Source organism: Mustela lutreola, chromosome 2 (genome assembly GCF_030435805.1).
Source record: "Mustela lutreola isolate mMusLut2 chromosome 2, mMusLut2.pri, whole genome shotgun sequence".
Taxonomy (NCBI): Eukaryota; Metazoa; Chordata; class Mammalia; order Carnivora; family Mustelidae; genus Mustela; species Mustela lutreola.
Genome location: NC_081291.1, coordinates 60,072,103 through 60,094,247, shown reverse-complemented (window position 1 = coordinate 60,094,247; position 22,145 = coordinate 60,072,103). Strand labels below are relative to the sequence as shown.

At 51.5% G+C, this 22,145-nt stretch overlaps 1 protein-coding gene across 1 annotated transcript in view; it reads right to left on the bottom strand.

The window, feature by feature from the left end:
* Positions 1-1,162: 1,162 nt before the first annotated feature.
* Positions 1,163-22,145, bottom strand: part of UROC1 (urocanate hydratase 1) — a 41,631-nt gene continuing 20,648 nt past the window's right edge. The window contains exons 13-20 of the mRNA XM_059161940.1: positions 21,924-21,996; positions 20,159-20,280; positions 18,496-18,566; positions 15,295-15,393; positions 12,931-13,030; positions 10,097-10,178; positions 3,971-4,070; positions 1,163-3,221 (exon numbers count right to left, since the gene is read on the bottom strand). Coding sequence (XP_059017923.1) covers positions 3,081-3,221; positions 3,971-4,070; positions 10,097-10,178; positions 12,931-13,030; positions 15,295-15,393; positions 18,496-18,566; positions 20,159-20,280; positions 21,924-21,996 — 788 coding nt within the window. The 3' untranslated portion in view covers positions 1,163-3,080. The remainder of the gene's footprint in view (positions 3,222-3,970; positions 4,071-10,096; positions 10,179-12,930; positions 13,031-15,294; positions 15,394-18,495; positions 18,567-20,158; positions 20,281-21,923; positions 21,997-22,145) is intronic.

Below are 22,145 nucleotides of genomic sequence, written 5' to 3'. Positions count from 1 at the left end.
TGGGAGGTTTTAGAACTGAGCTTGTGGCACACAGCAGAAGCCCGACTGGGACGGCTTTAACAGGTGAGGATGGCCGAGGCTGGAGTGGGACCAGCAGAGCTGGCACAGCAGCTTCACACACTGCCAGGAGCCCGGGGACCACTGTCTTTCCATGAGCATCCTCCATGTGCTTCTGCAGTCATTGTGCTCACAGCAGTGTTGCTATGCTTCTGGGCACCACACCTGAGGTTCTGGCAGGGGGAGGGGGCGAGGGCCAAAAGCAATTCAGCCTCATCTATCCACTTTTATTAAAGAAGCAACAGCTTTCCCAGAAGTCCTACTTCTACCTCGTCTCATGGCCAGAACTTGGCCAATATTCACTCCTAAGAACAAAGCAGTCCTGAAATCAACTATGGGGTGATGTATATACTATAGCCCAGACAAAACTGGGGCTTCATGAGTAAGGGAAAAGGAGGAAATGGCCACTAGGGAGGAGACAAATAGCTAGTGTTTAAAGACACAGAGCCCAGCTAGACTGGCCTCCTCTTTGCAGGTGTAGAGGGGGAGGGGTGTCAGGTTCTCTGTGTTCCTTAGACACGCATCCCCCAGTGGCTTTCTAAATTCTCTGTGTAGGGTGGGTCATTTGTCAATGAGCTCCAGCGGCTGGCTGATCTAAGGTTAGGCAATAATGAGAAGGAGGTGCACAGTCAAAGGTGCCCTGCTTTGCACGGTGAGGTCATGAGGGCTTCTCCTGGCCTGGACAGCCAGCAAGTGTGGTGGGACCACCTCAGCCTGACTCCCTGCATGGCCCTCCATGTCTATAGGGAAGGGAGCAGGGCCCAACATCAGTAGGTGGGGTGAGAAGGATGGAAGAAGAGGGGCAGGAAATTCATCCCTTCACTTGGCTCCTTTTTTTAACCTGGGTGAGAATAAAGCAGAACCACGGTCACCCCTTGACTGAGATGCAGGTGTTACACTCTGTTATACAGCTTAGGTGAGAATAAAGCAGAACCTGGATGAGAATAAAGCAGAACCACGGTCACCCCTTGACTGAGATGCAGGTGTTATACTCTGTTATACAGTTTAGAAAACTGAGGTTCAGAGAGGCCAAGGTCCCCAAGGTCCTAGCAGGTAGGCAGGGTTAGGGGAAAGCTAAGTACTGCCAGGCCCCCACATCTACCTATTAATTTAGGATAATTTTTTATTTTATAAAAGAAACACACCCATACGTTGGGATTCCAGAAGGCAAGTTTTGGCCTCTATAATCCTTCTCCAGTAAATAAACAAAATTAAACAGATCAAAGTTTTATCAGAGTCTTGGCATTTCATTTCTAAATCCTGATTAATTACAAAGGAAAGGGGAAGTGTTGTCCCATCACTATGTTGTACACCTACAACTACTACTGAAACATGGTACATCAAGGGGATGTCTCATTGGTTGCTAAGGACAGGGAAGCAGTCTCCCAGTTTCCCTGCCCCCTCAACCCTATCTCCTGGGAGGGTGAAGCCATGGTCTGCCCTGGATTAGAAGGGCAGAAGAAGCTAGAAGTCCCCTCCCCAAAGGGGCTTGTTCTGAAGAAGGCAAAGGGTTTGGTTTGGGTCCCCCAGTGTGACCCAAATAAGACAAATGTCCTCACTGCCATCAGAGGGTAGTGCTGTCTTTGGGGGTTTTTCTCCCCACTCTCTCCCAACCCCCCATCCCACTGCTACTTTGTTTCCTCCTACTACCTTGGTCTCAGCTCAAGGAGCTAGGTGGTCACATGGGGAAAGCCACTCACACCCAAATCCTGCAGCACCCCAGAGGACGGGGCAGCAGGCAACCAGGAATTGAGGCAATAGGCAGAAGGGAGCCCTAAAAGTAGGGGAATCTTTTTTAAAAAAGGGGGATGCCTTCTTCAAAAGGAAGGCCTGGAAAAGCATGGCCACATAACTCCCTTTGTCTGGACGCTTTAAATCTGAACCTGGGCTATGTATGGGTGCAGCAGCTGTAGGGATCAGAGATCTGGAGGGGGGCAGCGTGTAGGAATACAGCCTCAGGCCCAGCAGGGCTCCTACAGGACACCTGGTTGCAAACAGGGTTCCGGAGTGGAACTCCCTCTAAAGGGACTGGGCTGCATTTTCTTTTACTTTTTTTTTTTTTTTTAAAGATTTTATTCATTTATTTCACAGAGAGAGGGAGAGAGAACACAAGTAGGCAGAGAGGCAGGCAGAAAGAGAGTGGGAAGCAGGTTCCCTGCTGAGAGCCCGACGTTGGGGTGGGGGGAGCTTGATCCCAGGACCCTGGGATCATGACCTGAGCTGAAGGCAGAGGCTTAACACACTGAGCCACCCAGGTGTCCCTGGACTGCGTTTTCTTGCACTCCATGCTGTGGCAGCAGTCGGGGGCTCCCCTCCTCTCTCCTTTTTCTCACAAAATACCACTGTCCCTTTAGGGACCCTGTCTGTCCCCATCCCACCAGCCCATGGCCATCCTGCTCGTGACACCTTACATGGCTTCTTTCTTTCCTAATCCTTTATTGCCCTGTCTTCCTCCATGGACCCTCGAACCCAGCGCCTGACCATGTTCCTTTGGGCCCATGGCTGGAGGCACTGAGGGGCAAAAAGTACATCGCAGACAGCAAGACAGGCCAGCAGATGGAAAGATATCTGGATGCGTGGATGGAAGGTGGACAGGAGGCAGAATGACTGATACAAACCTGGCCAAAGGAAACCCTGGTCCCTTGGTAGGAGGAGAGGCAGGGGTTTTGAAGGGACTTGGTTGATACCCAGTATTTGTGGCATGCACGGCCCCCAAAAGTTCCTGGAGTCTACTCTATGGCGAGCTAGAGGATTGGGCTCTGGACCAGACTTTCATGCCCTCCCAGGGTTCCCAGAGGTCAGCGGCAAACACTCCCATCTCTTCTGGCCTGAGCTGGCTCATTTGTAAATGGTGGATGGTCCCATACCATGCCCTCCAGGGAGTCGTGAGGCCACATGAGGGTTTGTGTGGGAAACTGCTAACCTGGGAGACAAAGGTGTGCAGTGACAGGTGTGCTATGGCTCTGGGGGTGGGGACAGGAATCAAGGGGGTGAGGGAAGCAAGGCTGACTCTAGGGCTCCCCTCATGGCCGCAGGGCCTGCTGCAGCATGCACTCGTCTGCCACCTCATGGGGGAGCGTCACCACTAAGCCCTTGTTGTCCTGCATCGTCTGGCAGATGATCTCGTAGGCCTTCTGGTTCCCGGACCAACAGCGCCGAGCCACCTGTGGTGGGGGAGGGAGGGGAGAGGGCATCCATTGTTGCCAACACCAGCTTCCCAACAGGGTCTTCTGGACACACTGCAGCTGGGCTGCAAATCCCCACCCTTATCCCCTTCGGGGTCCCTCTGTGCTGTGCATGGGGCCAGCAATCTTGGACGTCTACCCCATTCCCACCTCTAGCTCAGGACCCCCTCTCTCTTGGCTGGACTATGTATTTAGCCCCCTCCCTGATCTGAAACTGCCAACCTTCTACCCAGCCTAACCCACGTCCAAGTATCCAGGAACCATCCTCCCTAAGGCTTTTTCCTTCTCTCCACCTCAGGCCTTAGGGCTTCCCTGCCTTTTTTGCTGCCATGCTTGCCACCCCTCATCCTTCCCCTCACAGCTTCGTGGCCCTCACCACCCCCTCTACTGGTTAGCGCCCCTCCAGAGGCCCCTCCATCCCCACTCTGATGCTACCCCCTCACCTGACTCCAGCTGCCTGGGTCCCTGCACGCTGAGCCCCTCCCCATCCCCCTCATAACCTGCCTGCACACACCCTCCCCATGACCACCTGGTCACTTGTGCTCACCACCTCTTCTCTTGGCCTGTGATGTGGTCATGGGGAGGGAGGACGCCCCCCCAGCCCCAGCAGGGCCACACGGGCACGTGCACAGCCAGAGAGGTCAGAGAGTGAGCAGAGCAGTGAGAGAGGCTCGGCCTGACAGAACTGTCCCCAGAGAAGGCCCGGGAAAGGACTGGATGTTACTTACTCCGTTGGAGACATCCCAGCTGAGCATCATCCTGGCCTTCTGCTCGGCCTCCTGGGTCCCGTCCAGCACGAGGCCAAACCCTCCATTGATCACCTCACCCCTGTAAGAGGCAAAGAGGTTCCCAGGCCACTCTCCAGGCCTGCCCCTGCCTGGAGTGGACGGAAGTGCACGCACATTTGGGTGGCTGCTGCAGCTGCAGCTGGTAGAACCTGTGTCCTCTCCCCGACCTCAGGGAAGCAGGAATCACTGGGCTGCACATTCCCCACCTGCACCTCCATGCTTTACTCCGTGCACCCCACACCCACCCTCAGGACCCTCGACCATGTCACCTCCCCACGTGACCTCCTTCTCTGAGGTTCTGAGAGCATTCCATATCCCATGCTTCCCTGGGGGCTCTTGGGCTGCTCAATTCAACGGTCATTCTACCTGATTTCTCCTTATGCTCTTCCTTTCCTTTGCCTCCTCTTTCAGCTTGCTTTAGGCGCATTTTGGGGTCCTGATAACTTGATCTGAAGACCAAGTTCCTTTATTTTCCATATCTCTTATTTTCTAACAACCAGATTTCTCTGGGCTCTGTTTGTACTCCCTCCCCTCGCGGACGTGATACGGTCACGTGTTCATTCATCTCTGCAGTAGGTGTCGTGGGGATCTTAATGAAGCATGTCAGTGCAGTCTGACTTTCCTCATGTGTGCCATCGACTATGGGCATCCTCTCCTTCCTGGCACCCCTGGATCTCTATTCTCACCCTTAGCATCATGAACAAGGCCCGGCTGCCCTTCCTGCTGATAGCATCACTATACCCCTCCCACCCCCTTCCATTACGAACATAGGAAATGCCCCACCTCTTGTCGGCACCTGCCAAGGCCTTACTGCCCAACACAAACCCCTGGGAACACAGCATCTGGCCTTTCAGTCCCTGCTCCCAGAGAATTTGCTCTTCCTCCTTCCTGTACCCAAAAGAGGCACCTAGCTTCTCTAGTCTCAGATCCTTCAGGCCCTACCTGCTTCTCTGCCCCATTTGGGCTCTACTGACAATTTCAGCCAGTTCCCACCAAGAAGGTGAGGAGCCCTCTGCCACAGGAGCCAGCTGTGCTCCCCACTCCCGACGTGAGAATCAAGTACCTCTGTGAATGGGCAGCGGCCCCTGCTCTGCCCTCAGCCCATGTCCCAGAGTTGGGTGGCCCTGTGCCGGCCCCCGGGGTCCCATCACATCTCCCACCAGCCTCCAGGTGGATAAAGGTCACCATCAGTCATCACCTATCAGGGACTGATGTTGGGTGACAGAAGGGAAAGCAGATGTGAGCCAGTGCTGCCGAGCAAGGACTTCAGTGTATCCTTCAACTAGAGAGGAATTTTTGGAGATGAGAACTTCATTTCTGTTTTGGGAGCCTGTAGGCCAGACTGCTAGAGAGCAAAGCGGCCCAGCAAACCTCAGCAAACCTTGCCCACACATCACACACACTGAGCCCCAGAAGATGAGACCATAAAGGCAGCACCACCATCGCAGAGCACGGGGGGCTGCTTATAGATGGAGTTGGGACAACTAACTGTCCCATTGAGAAAAAAAAAAGTAGAGCCTTATGTCACACAAATAAAAACTGGTGCCAGGTGTACTAAAGAAAAAAAAATTCAAAAATAGATAGTAAGTAAAGAAAGTTTAGGAGCATGCATTTTCTTAACTTGGGAAGGAGGAGGAATGTCTTTTAAAGCAATGTTTAAAAAATGAAGGGCCCTTGGTGTGCCTGGGTGGCTTGTCAGTTAAGCATCAGACTCTTAGTACCGGCTCAGGTCATGGTCTTGGGGTTGTGAGACTGTATGATCCACGCTGATCGGGGAGTCTGCTTGGGATTCTGGAATTCTCTCCTTTCCTTTTCCGTCTCCCATCCACTCTGTCCCTTTCCCCTCTCCCCGCTAACACGCATGCTTTCTCTTTCTCTCTCTTTATAAAATAAACAAAATCTTTAAAAAAAAAAAAAATGAAGAGCCAGAATAAGAAGTCACTGGATAAAGATTAAACTTTGAAGTTTAATCTTTGAAGAGAGGCCTGCATGGGTGACCCTTCTGGAAAGCCTGGCTGTGGGGAACATGGTTAGCTCACAGTCTACAGCAATAACTCCTTAGGGTCCTTCTCAGGGCAGAGATAGAGCACTAACATGGCGAGGGCCTGCCCATTTCTACCCTAAGTGGGTCCTTTGATGGCCTTCTTGCACCCAGAATCTGCCGCCCACCACCGCTAGGTGGCAAGGCTGGCGGGTGTGTGTGGAGACTGAGGGCGCCCTCGCTCCTGCTCCGCACTTCCTTTCTCAGGTGATCTTCCCAGTAAGCCTTTTACACACGCTACCTCCACCTCAGCTTCTGCCTCCTGGAAAACCCAACCAGCACAGACACTATAGATGATGTTTAAACACAAAGGACGTGCACCCAAGACCAGCATCCTATGTCTAAAATAGAACAAGAACAACCAGTCCATAAGAAAAATCTCACAACCCAAAACAAAAATAGGAAGCAAGCAAGTCAAATCAAAACAAGGATTTGTCACCCCTTGCCCACCAGTCTGGCAAATCCCACGCGGTAACACCCAGGGTGCTGAGGTTACGCAAACTGGAACTTTTATACAAGGAAATGTGACCGCAGCTACTAAAGTTCAAAACACCCACAGTTTTCACCTCCAATCCCAAACAGTACACACCTGGTAAGGTTAAGGTTTATGGGAGGCATGCCACTCCCCAATCCTGCTATGGTCCCCTTACAGGTAGCTCACAGGGTAAGGTTAGCACATGCATTCGGGCCAGGCCTCCTGCAAATGGAGCTCATTTTGAAACCTGGGCAAAGTTATTTCTCCACCTAGGTAGCAGCTATTTCTTACAGGGGACTGTTGTGGTGATCAGGCGAGCTAGCATGTCAGTCTAGAAGGCCTTGTACCTGTTGCACACGATACTGTGAGCGTTAGCCATTCACTATTTAATCTTCACCACCAGCTTATAAAGCCATTATTGCTATTACAAGGAGCATTTTGTCAATGAGAAATGAAGTTCAACAAGCTTAACTCGTGCAGAAACGTCAACTTCAGAATCCATGCTGTCAATTGTGCCACAAAACTCTACATCGAAGATACCCTGCTGCCCTGGAGGTGCAGGCCGAGGAGATTTATGTACATGGAGGTCGAGAACATTGCAAGTCCTCAGACCGATCCTCGGGCTAGCAGAAGCCACATCACCTGGGATCCAGATGCACAACTGCTTTATAGGCTGGCAGTGACGATTAGTGACTGGCTGGTGGCTACACCCTCTCTATAAGGATAGGAGACTAGACCTGTGTTAACCCAGCAGACCAACCAGCCTAAAACCAGAGACTGACTGCTGACCCCTCCTGCTCTGCAGCCCATGGTCCAAAAGTCCCTGTTCACACACTGGGCTGTGCACACCCTCTCGAAACACCAGCAGACAGCAAGGACCACTGGACAGACAGCATGAGCACAGACTTCAAGCAAGCAACCAGAAAGAGGGGCTCCACGGAGGCAGAGAAAGAGAAGATGACACAGAGCTAAAGTGGCCTGTCCTGGAAACAGAAGTGCCCCAAAACAGGGAGACAGCAGATGATATAAAAACTGAAAGCAGGGGCAACTGGGTGGCTCTGATGGTGGAGCGGCTGCCTTCAGCTCAGGCCATGATCTCAAGGTCCTGGGATCCAACCCCAAGTTGGGTTCCCTGCTCAGCAGGGAGCCTGCCTCTCCCTCTCCCGCTGCCCCTCCCCCCTGTTCCTTGCTTGCTCTCACTCTCTCTCTGCCAAATAAATAAATATCGAAAGCATATTAAGAAATAGCAGAGAAAACTTATAACTCAGAAATGGATTTGTGTAGAACAACAACAAAAAATTAGCTGACAAGTGAAAAGTGATTTCCTCCCAGAACAGGAATGGTTGAGGTGCAGATTTTTCCTCCTGCTGATTTTACAGTAAGCCTTGCAGGGGCATCTGACGCATTAGGTTATGCGGGTGTGTGCAGTCCTGTCTACAGAGCCTAGGGGCAGCCAGAGGGTGGGAGCAACCTGGGAATCAGCAGGGAGCATTCCCTCTCTTGGGAACTCCCCATGCAGGGGCTCCTGCCCCAAAGCCCTCATGTCAGGATGCTTTCTTGGGCCAGCTCTGCTCTGATCCCTCTTGCCCCTGTGGCTCAGTTGGCAACGACAGGTGGATCCTGGGAGATGACTGATCTAGATTCGAATCCTGGTTCCACCGCCAGCTCTGTGGCCTTGGGCATGTTACTCAACCTTATTCTCGTCACCTCCAGCACCAATTCAGCATCTAGTGACAAAACACCAGGTACCCCTCCACCAGGCACTCTCTGTCCTGGTTTTCAACAGCCTTGTGTATCCAAAAGAACACACGCGCCCGTCACATTTTCCATTAATTAGACCGCCTGACTGGGCAACGGCTCAGAATTCTGGCCTTGAAGCCAGCGCAGCGGAATGCTCTGGGAAGCTCAGTGCCGAGGGACTTGGCTGCGGAGGGCAAGGCCAAGCTCCCTCTGGCCAGAATGGGCTCAGAGGTCTGCTCAGAGCTGGCCAGCGAGGGAGCTGCCTTCCTCTCTGAAGCCGCAGCGCTCCCTGCTGTCCCAGAGAGCCTGGAGTCCAGCTTGGCGCCAGGGCCCAGACTTGCCGGCTACCCAGGCTGGGAAGAGGGGACAGCTGGGACAGCTGGAGGTCACTAAGTTTCCTCATCTGTAAAATGCATTTTCTTCTACGATTAGGTGAGAGAGTAGATTCAAAGAGTTTAGCAAATACTTGCCACACCATCTTTGTATAATAAATATTAGTTAATCATTATTCTTTGTGGATGTGATGTTGTGCCTTATAATGAGTTATATATTTGGTCTTCATCCCATTTCTAGCACAGAGCTCCTAAAAATTGGAATTTTGTAAGCTTTAAGAGTGGTTAAAGTCTCTTTTGTTATGTGAATGAGGTGACTTTTGGATTGCATTTAAAGAATGAGGGGGGTTGCTAGTTTCCAGCAGAACCAACCATATCATTACAGGATTGGAACTTTAAGTCCCATGCCCCAGACTTCCAGTGAAAGGAGAGGGGCTGGAGGTTGAATCTGGGATCAATGATTTAGTCAATCATGCCTAAATAATGAAGCCTCCATTAATACCTAAAAGGACAAGTTTGGAGAGGTCCTAGATTGGGGAACCAGAGCGCTCCCACGTGCCACAGTGCTAGGCCCCAAACTCTGCAAGGACAGAAGTTCCTTTGTTCTGGGAACTCTCCCTCTGTATCTCTTCAGCTGGCTATTCACTTGCACCCGTTGATATCCTCTGTAATAAACTGGTAATCTAGTGAATATACCGGTTTCCTGAGTTTTATGAGCTGCTCAAGCATATTAATAGAACCCAGGGAGGCTACTGTGGGAACCTCTGATTTGTAGCACACTGGTCAGATGCACAGGTGACAACCCAGACTTGTGATCAGCATCAGGGGTGGTGGCATCCTTGTGGGACTGAGCCCTTATCCTGTGGATCTGGTACTGTCTCTGAGCAGTGTCAGAATTGAGTTGAATTGTGGACACCCATTTGGGCGTCAAAGAATTGCCTGGTGGTGTGGGAAAACCCCACATGTTAGAACTAGGAGTGCAGAATAATAGCAGACCTCTTCATGATGGAATTGTCACTGTCAGCTGGAATAAGACCCACCTGCAAACCCCAATTTCCTCATGACACAGACTGGAAACAGGCCTGGCAGGGCAGAGCTGTGAGCCAGGGACCCAGGACCCCAGAATCCAGGTCTCCCGCCTCCCAGCCCAGCTGCCCAGGACAACATCAGTGAAGAAGGCTTGGGTTAGGACAGCACTGAGAATTCCTGAGAAAACATCTGGGAAAGCAAAGGGAAAATGGACAGGATAAGGGTAGGGACGGTTCTTACAGCCTTTGTGTCCAGTGTGACAAGTAAGACCCTGAAAGGTAGAGTGGCTCGGCCATGTCCTGTTATTTCCAGCTCACATGAGGAACACATCACAGCAAAGCCCTTAACAGAGGGAGCTAAGGGGAGGCAGGGCCCAGGACCCTCGAGGGAACTCCTGAGACCTTGACACCAGCCCACACCCACAGCCCCCAGTTCTCCAAAAACCTTACCAGCCGACACCCCCGCCATTGTGAAGAGCGACCCAGGTGGCACCGCGAAAGGCATCTCCTGCGAAGTTCTGCACAGCCATGTCTGCGGAAACAGAGGCCACGGCCCCATTATTCCCTGAATGCCGCGGGCTAGGGGCCAGGCCAGGCTCTGACCCGGGAGACAATGGGCTGAGTGGGGCCTGAAGGACAGACTCTAGAAACAGCCACAATGTATGTTTGCAGAGCCACGCAAAGCTGGAGTACTGACAAGTGCCCAAGTACCCACTGTTAACCTGTACAGTTATGTCCTCCAGCTCTGAAGGCCAGATAAAGTGCTCCAGAAGCAGAAAGAACAAAAGAATTAAAGGGATGGTGGTACTGATTTTAGCCCATAAATGCAGAGAGCCAAGAGAGTCACTCCCACCCTTAAAATGAAACAAAACAACAACAAAAAATAAGTAACTACAAATTAGTGAATGTCCTTGTCCCCATCAGAGAACTGAGGTCCCAGGTCAACCAACTCATTACAATCTGGGGAGAGAGAGGCCCTTACACAGAGAATCTGGTCACCTTACACGTGTGTCTAACAAATTGCTAAAGGACAAGCATGAGCTTGCCTGAAACCTTGAGACCTCTGGGACACAGATATAAGAATGTGTGGGTTTCCTAGCAGGCTCTTCTTCCCAAAACCCAGCTGGGTGTTCCCAGAGAAGACAGGGAGAATCCTAGGAACACTCTCCTCCTTATACTGGGTTGTGAAATGCAAGAAGCGCAGCCCTAAAACCTAATAAAGGCCGGGAAACGTCCTCTAGGACCTCTTTAGATGTCCCGGCCCAGCCATATCTTGGCTTTAGCTCACCAGATCTGATTCCAGACTTCCAGCCTTCAGAACTGTGAGAGAACACATCTGTGTGGTTTTAAGCCATTAAGTTTGTGGTACCTTGTTACAGTGGCCACAGGTATGAATATAAACTATATGAATATCAGAGAATTTCAGAGCAAGGAATATTATTTGGGACAAAGAGAAACATGACACAATGATAAAGATGTCAGCTCTCCAAGAAGACATCAGATACTGAAACGAGTGTGCACCTAACAGCATAGGTTTAAAATACTCAGAGCAAAGATGCTGAAGACCCTAAAGGAGAAACAGACAAATCCGCAAACACCAGTGGAGACTTCACCACTCTCTCTATATTTAATTTACAGAATAATTGGGCAGAAAATCAATAAGGATACAGATGACCAGAACAGCATTATCAACCAACCTGACCTAACTGACATCTGCAGGATCCACCAAATAACACAGAATATATATTCTTCTCAAGTGCACCAGGATAGACCATCTTCTGGCCACCAAACAACTCTTAACAATTTTAAAAGAACAGAACAAATATAAAGTAAGTTCTCAGACCATAATGGAATTAAACCTGAAGTCGGTAACAAAGGTATCTGAAAAATCTCCTAAAACTTGGAAATTTTAAAAGGTACTTCTAGTGGTGCCAGGGTGGTTCAGTCAGTGAAGCTTCCTATTCTTGATTTCAGCTCAGGTCATGATCTCAGGATCATGAGATTGAGCCCTGTTTTGAGCTCCACACTGAACATGGAGCCTGCTAAAGATTCTCTCTCTCTCTCTCTCTCTCTCTTTCTCTCCCTGTGCCCTTTTCCCCCTGAACTCACACACTCTCTCTCTTAAAAAAAATTTAATTAATTAAAGAAGATATTTCAAGTAACAATGGATCCAAGAGAAAGTCTGATGGGAAATTAACAAATATCTTGAACTGAATGAAAATAAAAACATTTAAAAATTGTCAGGATGCAGCTAAGGCAGTGTTTAAAAGGAAATCAGAGCATTAAATACCTCTATTAGGGAAAAAAAAAGTTTCAATTCAGTAACCTCAGCTTCTGCCTTATGAAGCCAGAGAAAGAAGAGCAAGTCGAACCCAAAGCCAGTAGAAGGAAGGACATACTAAAGATTAGAGCAGAAATCAATTAATTTGGAAGCAAAAAAGCAATAGAAAAAAATGAATGAAACTAGAAGCTTCTTTTTGTGGGGAAGATCAACAAATTTGATAAATTCCCAACCAGACTGATCAAGAACAAAGAAAAAATACACAAATGACCAATATCAAGACTGACAAAGGAGACATGACAACTGACCCCACAGACATTAGACAGATAAATATAGAAATACAACTCTATACCTATAAATTTGATAACTTACATGAAATATATCAACTCCTTGAAAAAAGTGATACAGATGGGGTTCCTGAGTGTCTATCTCCTTTCCTTGAGATCCCATCCGTAATGGAAGGAACCCCCAAGTACTGGGAATGAATGAGCTATGCCAGGACTAGAACCCACCAGCCTCTGTGGTGATTATGATTGTAGTAGGTTTAGAAGCAGAAGAGTAACATCAGGTGCAGCAGATAACCTTATTGAATGCCAGCTGCAGGGCAATGACCTAAAGCTCCACACGTATTAATTCACCTCATTCTTCACAACAAACCTCCGAAGTAGGTACTGTGGTTATTTCCATCTCACACATAAGGAAATTGAGATTCAGAGACTAGAAGTGTCTTGCTGAGGACCACCTAGCAAGTGACAGGGTCAGGAACACACCTGAGTCTACAGCATCCAGCTGTCCCATTTTGTGTAACACTATCCCAGTTTAAAACCAGATATCCCAGATCCCAAAAACCCCTGTGTGCTGGGCTGGTCACCCTATGCCAAGTCTCTCAGATGCCAGAACCTTTTTTGCATCATTATGACTGACTGAAATGAATCAACTGATTTTTAAACAAAATCAAATCCAACATAAAAACAATTAAAAAAATTTTTTTTGTCTTTCTCACCTGCGCAGAAGGCAGAGCCATCGTAAATGTTGGAGGTCTCCCTAAAGGGGCTGTCCGTGCCACTCACATCATGGTGGTCTCGGCTCAGGACCACCGGCGCCTGTAGCAGAGAAGGAAATGAGATGTCGGCAGTGTCTACCATAGCTGCCTGGCACACACCAGAAACCCTCTAGATCGCTCCCCCAGGAAATATACCTTCCTCAACAAGAGAAAGCATAGATGTTTCTGATGGCTTCCTGTAGCTACCAAAAGGTTCATCCCACAGATTGGGTGCTTTCTATACGTGCAGGCCACCCACGTGTTATGGCCGTATTGGCTCATTGGGTAGTCTCAACCACTCTAACCAGATAGCTATGCCTGTTACCATGCCTGTTTTATAGACAGGAAAACTGAGGTCCAGTGAGGAGAAGAAACTTGCCAATGACATAGAGCTGGTGAGTGGACAGGTTGGGATTTAAATCCATACACAGTATACTAGAATCTGGGCTTTCCCCTGAGTCTGCATGCTAAGGAAAGGGGCAGGGGTGCCGAGTGGATGCTTCCTTTCTAGGCCTTGGTTTTCTGGATAAGGAAATCACCAAGATCCTTCCTGTGCTGCCGTTCTCTGTGAGGACACAGACTTTTCACATGGTGAAAGCACAGGGGGTTTAATTTTTCAAATGCATGTGTTGGCAATTCTTCCTGTTCCCAAAAGATCTCAGGCTGCTTGGAAGTCTGTGACGTGGTGCCAGGAGGTCGGCAGCTCTGCACCCCAATGACAGAATACAGTGTAGCCCTGATGGTTGAGTGGGGTCATGGCTAAGGACAGGCCAACCAGGCTCCCTTGTGCCAGGCACAGGGTGGTTCCATTACAAAAAAAGTTCTAACTGGAATAATTAAGTGGTAGAGGTAAAGGTGCTGGGGCAAAGGGGCACATTCTGTGCCCACAAGCATGAGGTGAGTGCTAGTCTGGCCCAGATACACCTTTCACTTGGCTGTCCTCAGGAGGAGGAAGGCAGCGGAGCCCACAGCTGCAACAAGCAAGCTCTTTCCAGCACCAAACTGGAATCTTTCTTGAGTGTCTCACAAAGGAACCATGGCTAGCCCTATGGTTAGGGCTATGGCCTATGGTTAGCCCTATGGCCAGCCCTTCCCAGTTGTCATAGAATTGCATAGGCTCCCAGCGTAAGAGGAGGTATCTTGCTGAAAGGGGAACTCCCCATGTTTCTGAATTAAGAGGCCTTCTTCTCCTTTTCTTAAACAGGCCAAGCTTGCTCTTCACATTTGCTCTGAACTGCCATCCCCCAGAGATTCTAGCACCTTCCAGATATTCAGCTCTCAGTTCTACAGCCATTAACTCAGAAGACCTGTTCTGACCACCCCGTCTAAAGTCAACACTCATTCCTACCCCTCACCTGCACCCCATCATCCCCACCCCGTCGAAAGCCACCGCTCATTCCCAACTCATCACGCCCTCCCTGCCACTTCTACCCCATTACCCACACCCCCTCACCGCCATTCACTTTCTTCTCATGTCCATCACCATCTGATGTTCCCTCTAGACTTATACCTTTATCCCGCAACATCAGTTTCTCTTCCCTACTGCATGGATGAGGATGGGACCCTGCCTATTTTGTTCTCTGCCACGGAGTCCCCAGTCCTTCAAAACAAGTCTGGCATGGAAGAGGTGCCCAATCAAGCGTGTGGAATGAATGACAAAGACTCCCTGCTCTCCGTGCTAACCGGCCAACTACAGCCTGGACAAGAATGTGCCTAGAGAGAGTCCTGGTGGAGCGGCCCCAGCCCTCCTCCTAGGCATGCTGAGCTCTGGCAGTGCTCCCTGAGATGGACTAGGGTTGTTGTCCCTGCCACCACCTCAACCACCCACCAGGACAGGCATCATGTTCATCAGTCTGATTTCCCTTTCACAGCTGATCACTGGCACTCTCAAACCCAGGGACACTAGAAAGAGCTTTGCGGAACAGCCTTCCAAATGGGTGTCCCCAGAGCTCCAGGTCCTCCACGGTGGGCTGCTGACTGGGAATAAAATGGGGGAAAGCTAGGAAAGTTTGTCATAGTTTATAAAAAGATAATTTTTTAAAAAAGGTAATTCAAGAAAGAGGAGTCACTCAATCCTCACACCTAGGCTTTGGGGTTAACGGAAAATGGCACCTGAGTCTCAGAGACAGCACCTGACTTGCCCAAGGTCACACAGCAGGAACCATATCAGAGGCTCGCTTTGAGGCCAAGTCTCCTCACTCCTGCTCCCCAGTTATCTGCCCTGCAACCTGACACAAACACAGACCACGGGGCCTCCGGGCCATGCCAGCGCTGATGGCAAGGAGACAAGGGGAGGCCTCCATCCTGCAGCCCAGAATGTGTTACCTTGATCTCCCCACGGGCGATGGCTTGGTTGAAGGCCACAGCGATGGCCACACGGCCTTTCTGGTCTGAGTACAGGATCCTTGCCTGGGACCCCACTACCTGCGGGGAAAAGGTAGAGAAGAGGCACTTCGGTGACTTAGTGATGTGCAGGCAGCAACTTGGGTGACAGGTCCACCAGCAGCCAGATAGTCCCCTCAAGGCAGGTTGTGGAGCACCCCGAGGTGTGTGATAGCTCTTCAGTCTGTGGGCCTGAGGCGGGCCCTCACGTCCAGCCCCCCCCCCCATGCCACCACGCTGACCCTCTGCATGTCCACACACAGTCGGGCCCCCCAGATGCCCCTCTGTGATCCAGCGCCTCAAGGCTTAACCCCATGAGGGGTCTCTGAAACCCTGACCTGCCCATCTCTCGCGGTGTTACCTATTAGGAGTATACTCCGGCTTGAGTCCTCTCAATAAAAAGAATATGAACATCACCTAAGGCAATTTCAGATTGTGCCCAGCACAGCCGCAATTTCTCTGCACACCATCGTTCACTGCTGTGTTTGTGAGGAAGGTGCTGGGATCCTCATCCTCAGCTCCACTTTATAGACGAAAATACTGGGGCAAGAGGCTGAGCCACCTGCCCACAAGCACCTGAGTCCTAGGTGGCATGGCCAGGCGCCTGTGGACAAAACACCAAGAGCAGCCCTTCTGGAGGGTGAGACAGGTCGCTCCCATGAAATGGAAGCGGCAGCAAGTGAAAACGAACAGTGGTTCTCAAGCAGGGGCAAAGCCTGGATACACATTTGGGTGCTGCTGGCGTGGGCATGGGAGGGGTGCTGCTAACCATCCTACAACATGACCCCCTGCCCCAACGGAGACTTATCCAGCCCCCAGGCACTCGCACTGATATTTGAGGCAGCTGGCGGTTGTTCTTGTTCACAGCAGCATTATTCACAACAGCTAAAATGTGGAAGCACACCAGGTGTCCATTGATGGATGAATGCACAAGAAAAATAGATACACTCTGTGCAGACAATGGAATATTACTCAGCCTTGAAAAGGAAGGGAATTCTAACACACACTGCAGTGTGGATGAACCTTGAGCACATCATGTTGAGTGAAAGAAGCCAGTCCCACAAGGACCAGTCCTACACGATCCCACTCACATGAAGTCCCTAGAGCAGTCAAATACAGAGAGACTGAAAGTAGGGTGGTGGCCGCCAGGGGCTAGGGGAGGGGAATGGGGGTTCATACTGAATGGGGGTGGGGTTTCAGCTTGGGAAGATGAAGAAGTCTGGAAACAGATGGTGGTGATAGTTGTACGCAATGTAAGGGTACACAAAGCAACTGAATTGCACTTTAAAAATGGTTAAAATGGAAAACTTTATGGTAATGTATATATTGCCACAACTGAAAAAAAAAATGATTTGGTCCAAACATCAATTGTGCTGAGACTGAAAAACCCTGGATTCTCCAAAGGGGACGTAGGTGTTTCTCTCCACTGCCTGGCCACTCATCCTGGAATGAGGTGGAAGGTTCAGTAGTGGGTGCCGGAGGGAGCCGCAGCCCTGACCCTGAGCTGGAAAACAGCTCTGTCTGGGCCGAGGTGCCGGCCAGCACAGTGAGCTGAACCACTTTTCTCTTGCATGTGGCTTGCTAACAGCCTTACTAGACTCCCGCCAGCTGCCTCAGAGTCATGTGGGAAGGACTATACTAGAAATCAGCACTGCAGAGATTTTCAGATGTCTTGGATCCAGAAAAAGAAAATCGAGGAGGAATGGGCATAGGATTGCCAGCTCCATCAAGAGTGAACCTTAAAAGAAACTCAATTAAAATGTAAAAACAAAACAAAACAAAAAAAAACACAAAAGGATGGCCTTCTGTGATCACCATCTTTCCCTAAGGCAAAGAGCAATGTGAAGTAAGTATGGAGAACACAACCTCCAGAAAACTTCAACTCAAACACAGAAGAGACAGTCTTGCTTCTCTATCACCCTTGTAGCGGCATCCAGAGGGCCATTCCCCATGACCCTGACCTCCCAAACTCCCCTTAGCCCCTTCCTGCTCTGTGGGAGCCCTTCCCTCAAGGCCAGGTCCTTGTCTTCTCCAGGCCACCTCCAGACTGGCCCTACACATTTCTGCTCCTGCTCCAACCTCCCCACAGCCCAGATTCTCAAGTCCAACAGTGGGGTGGTCGTCTCAGATTCTGAGCAGACACAGAGACCACTGTTGACATGGGGGTTGTGGTTGAAACACGTATGCCAATCACTGGCCAAGGAGGAGTCTGGGTAGGTAGTGTTGGGCCCCAGGAGCCCAGGAGCAGGGACAGTGCTCAAGGGAGTCCCTCTCTGGCCCTAGGACCTCTAGGCCAGGAACACACTAGTCTGGATGTGTGTCCAGCAGGCAGTCTGTTCATCAAGGTCTGTGGCCAAAGGCGTGTGAGCCAGATGCTCGTGTTTCATTTGTCCCCAGTACACTAGGCCTGCTGCTGCCTCAGGGCCTGTGCTTCCGTTGGTCCTGTACCTCCCTGACTGTCACAGGGCAGCTCCCCCATCCCCCAAACTCCTAGCCTTCAGACCCAAACTCACAACTCAGCTCCATACTTAGTATGTTCTCCATAATTATTGTGTACTCCATACTCAGAGACACCTTTCTGACCAGTCTGTATAAAGCAGACCCCACCCAGCATCACCTTGATCCATGTTCACATGCATGTAAGCAGACACGAGGCAGCGGCATGCATCTCTGCTCAGCCCTGGGCCTAGCCGTGCCTCTTGCACAGACTGTCCCAGAGGGCCTGTTCCAAGTATGCACACCACCACAGCTCGGGTGTGCACACAGTCACTGGCATCTCAATGCACAGCTGAGACGGGAAGCTCAGAGAGACTGAGCCACTCACCCCAGGCCACACAGAGGAAAAGCCAGGAGGCCTGACTCAAGAGAGCTACTTGTGGAGTATCTGAGTGAGCAATGACCTAACTGACCCTGGTCACTGCCCCAGGGCCCCAGGGCACCATTTGAAAGGCACCAGGCTTCTTTGTTCAGAGGCCTGCTGGATGAGGTGGCTGCTGCTGTCTCCTATGAGGCCAAGGACGCTGCCACCTAAGCAGTCTCACAGGGTATGTTGGCACCATCTTGGGGTTCTTATATACCAGCCCCCCACCTCTGGGAGGGCAGTCCAGAGGCCCACCCCTGCTTCCCGCCAGGCCAAGCCCTCACCAGCTGGTGCTTGGCGGCCTCCCGGATCCATCGGATGTTGTCCATATACTGCAGCTTCACAGCCAGGTTCACTGCAGGGAGAAAGTAGGGTGTCACAGGCCCCAGGGTCCCCTGTTCTGTGGGGCTCAGGCACGGGCCCTCCTGCTGGCAAGTGCTCAGCATAGCAGACATCTGTCCTGCAAGCATCATGGAGCCCAGACACAGGGTCAGGAAGCTCCCATCTTCAGTACCCCACCAGGCCATCTGAATTCTGGAATCAGTAATGCCAACAGTCACATGATGTGTGTGACCCCCCCCCTGCCTAATAATTCATTCCCTTAGCAAACATTTATTGAGTCCTCAGCGTAGGCCAGGTGCTGTGCCAGGCACTGGGAACAGAGACTGCTGCACACCAGGGAGGAAATAAGTGTGGTGAGGTACTCACTGCGGTGGGAGGGGGGGGGGATGTCAGGGGGACCAAAGGCGTCTTTGCAGAGGTAATGGTCAAGCTACCTCCTAAATGCTAAGAAGGAACTAGCTACACAAAGATCTGAGCGAACAGTGCTCTAGGCAGAGGGAACAGCAAATGCAAAGGCCCTGAGGTAGAACAAAGCTCGGCCTATCTCAGTAAGACAGGCCAGTAGGGTAAAGTGTGAAGGGCGAGCTGGAGTCAGAGGGTAGCTGTGTTCCTCGGGACTTTTTTTAAGAACTCACACTTTAAAAATTTTTTATTAAAAATGAAGGCAATGCTCACAAGTCATCACTGCCAAATTACTTCACTACCTTTACCAGGTTCTGTGCTCTTGAGGTTACGTGTCTGGGGGAGAGCTGGCTGCAGCTCCGTGTGCAGCCTCGCTGGAAACCAGAGTATTTACACCGCAGCGGCCAGCAGGTGCACCAGCTTAGGGCTTCCTCCCGGAGGGCGTTTTGATGGACACGCACCAGCCCGCCAGCTCCCCTAGCACCTGGAGGATATCTAAGAGAGCACTGCTACTTCCCTTCCCCTTCCCGGGAGGCCTTCCCGGCACTCCTCTTCCCGGTCCCCAGCGACGCCCCCACCCCGACCCTCCCCGGCCCGCCCCGCCCCCGCCTGGCTCCTCCCACACCCTGCATCCGGGTAACCTGGGCGTGCCCCCAGCCCCCAGAGCCTGGAACGGTCCCTGGGGTCTGAAAAGGAGCCGCCGAGGCTGAAGGACCCTCACAGACAACTGGCGAGAAGGTGCCCGGGACCTGCAGAAAGGCTGCGGAGAAGTGGGGGTAGGAGCTAAGATGGCTGAGGACGTTTCCTAAAATTCTCGTCTCCTCCTCTCCACGTGATAAGCGACACGTCAAATCCACTACACATAAAGGGACTGAGGTTAAACCAGGGGCGGGGGCCGGTCGTCCGTGGAGGGTCAACCACCACCATCCGCGCGTGAAGGCAGAGCCGCGCTATGTATCGGAGAAGCCTCGGGCCGGGGCAGGAGCTCCGACGCGGGGAAAGCAGAGCGGGCACAGCAGAAAGGTGCGAGAACCAGGAGCACCGTGCACAGGCACGACCCCGAGGCCCCCAGCGCTCGCGCCTGCGGGGCGGGGGCGGCAGGCTGGAGGTGAGCAGAGAAGGGGGCCGCGTCAAGGGGGTGGGCTGCCCTGGAGCCGCTGCTGGGCCACCTGCCTGTCAGCGTCGCCCGTCCCACAGCCTCACCTCCATCAGCGATGGCCTTCTCCAGCACGCACGTGGCCAGCTCATCTGTGACTGCCAGGTCCTGGGGGTCCCCTGACGTGCACACCCAGCGGAAAGGCCCAAATCCCAGGGAGAATATGTCCCTGCAAAGACAAAATGCCTCCTAGCCTCGGGGCTCCCCAGCCTGGCTGCACCCACTGATGGGGCGCCGTGAACCTGGAGGGAAGGCCTGCAGGTGCTGCAGAACTGAGAGCGGTGAAGGTTGTATGCTGGCTGGGGGGGCTTGGATGTGGGCACACATAGTGAAGTTATCCTGTGTCCAGAATTGTTGCTGCAAGCCCCTGAGCCACTAACTGGACAGCAAGTTTAGAAGCTTCCAGGTCCCCTCTCCCCGCTCAGCGCCCCCCCACCGCCCCGCCTCCTCAGCCTCTCTCCCCTGTTCCCTCCTCCCTCTCACCTCCCTTCCCCAGTTCCCTTCAGTCTCCCTTCCCTCACTGTTCCCACCTCCCTCTCAGCCTCTCTGCTCCCCTAGATCCCTCCTCCCTCAGGCCCCTGATGTGGGAAACAAAGGCAGAAGGAAAATGGTTAAATTTCCTTACTACCTACAGCCCATTGATAAGTCCTTGAAACAGGCAGAGTTACATTCTTCTAGGGACTCAACTGCCTCCATGTTAATACTTGACTAAGGGCAAAAGACAATCCTAGCCCAACCACTCATCCCCCAAGGATCCTGTAAGTCTACTTTAACATATAAAAATTCCTTTGGAAATTTCCTTTATCTCTATTCCCTAAAATACATGTTGGCAATCACCCCTCAGGCATATGGCCCACGGTTGTACATCTGAAGGGTCTCACGACTAAGGTTTTATTAGACAGTAATAAATTATCTTTTCCCAACAACAGTTAGCCTCCTCAAGGTCCTGGAAACCTTGCTTCCAGAATTCCTTAGAGGCTTTTGCTATCCCTGAACCCCCATCCAACTTGAAAGTACATAATGCGCCACTCTTCATGACACCGATGCAGTTCTTTGTGCCCATGGGTCCTGTCCTCATGCTTTAAGAAAACCACCTTTTTGCACCAAAGATGTCCTTAGAAATATTTCTTGGCTATTGGCTTCCAACTCTAACATCTTTCCTACATCATTCCCCCCTCCCCATCAGCCCCTCTGCCCTCAGTGTTACCCCTCTCCCCTCAATGTTCTCTGTCCCTCCTCTTAGATCTGCATCATTTCTTGCTGCAGGAGCAGGGAGCTGGGATACAAACAGGCAGAAATTCCTTTATAGTGTTGTTACAAAGACAACCTGAAAATCAATGAGCTAAATCGAAGTAGTTGGGAGCAACATTAAGTGGGGGGCTTGACCAGGTTTGCCTTAGGCAAACTGACCTTTCTAGGTGGGCTCTAGGCCCCTGGCCTGTCCCCTGTCCCCTGTTCCCTCACCTGTCCCCTGAGCCCACCCTCCTCTCTGGACAGCTCCCTGCTGTATGTAGCTTGGCAGTGTGGCCCCCTGAGCCTCTGCTTCCTCACCCATAGTGAACCTGAGAAGGAGACCATCGCCTTTCTTCCCTCTCTCCCTCTTTGGTCCCATCTTGTGTGCAAATGGGCTGGTGAACCTTCCAGAAGCATCCTGAGGCCTCCCATCCCGTGTCCCTGTGTTGCTGGGTTTGACCCCGAGGCCTCCCTGCTCAGCCAGATCTCCCTCGGATTATCTCCTGTTTCTCCCTACCTCAGGACTTTGCCAACCTGAGTGTCTAGGACCCAGAGGCTAGAAGTGACTCCATCACTTACCCCATGATGTGCTGGACATACGAGGGGTAGCGGAATTCCGTCTTGCTGGCATCTTTCTTCTCCACGTCAGCTCCTGTCGGCAGAGCAGCCAGCCGAACAGAATCAGCTGGAGGGTCTGAGGGCTGCGCCATACTGCCTCGAGGCGAGGACTCATACCCCTCTCCAGAGGGGGATTTAAACAGAGGCCAGGCAAAGACTATAGCAAGTCTGCCCTTGCTGTGG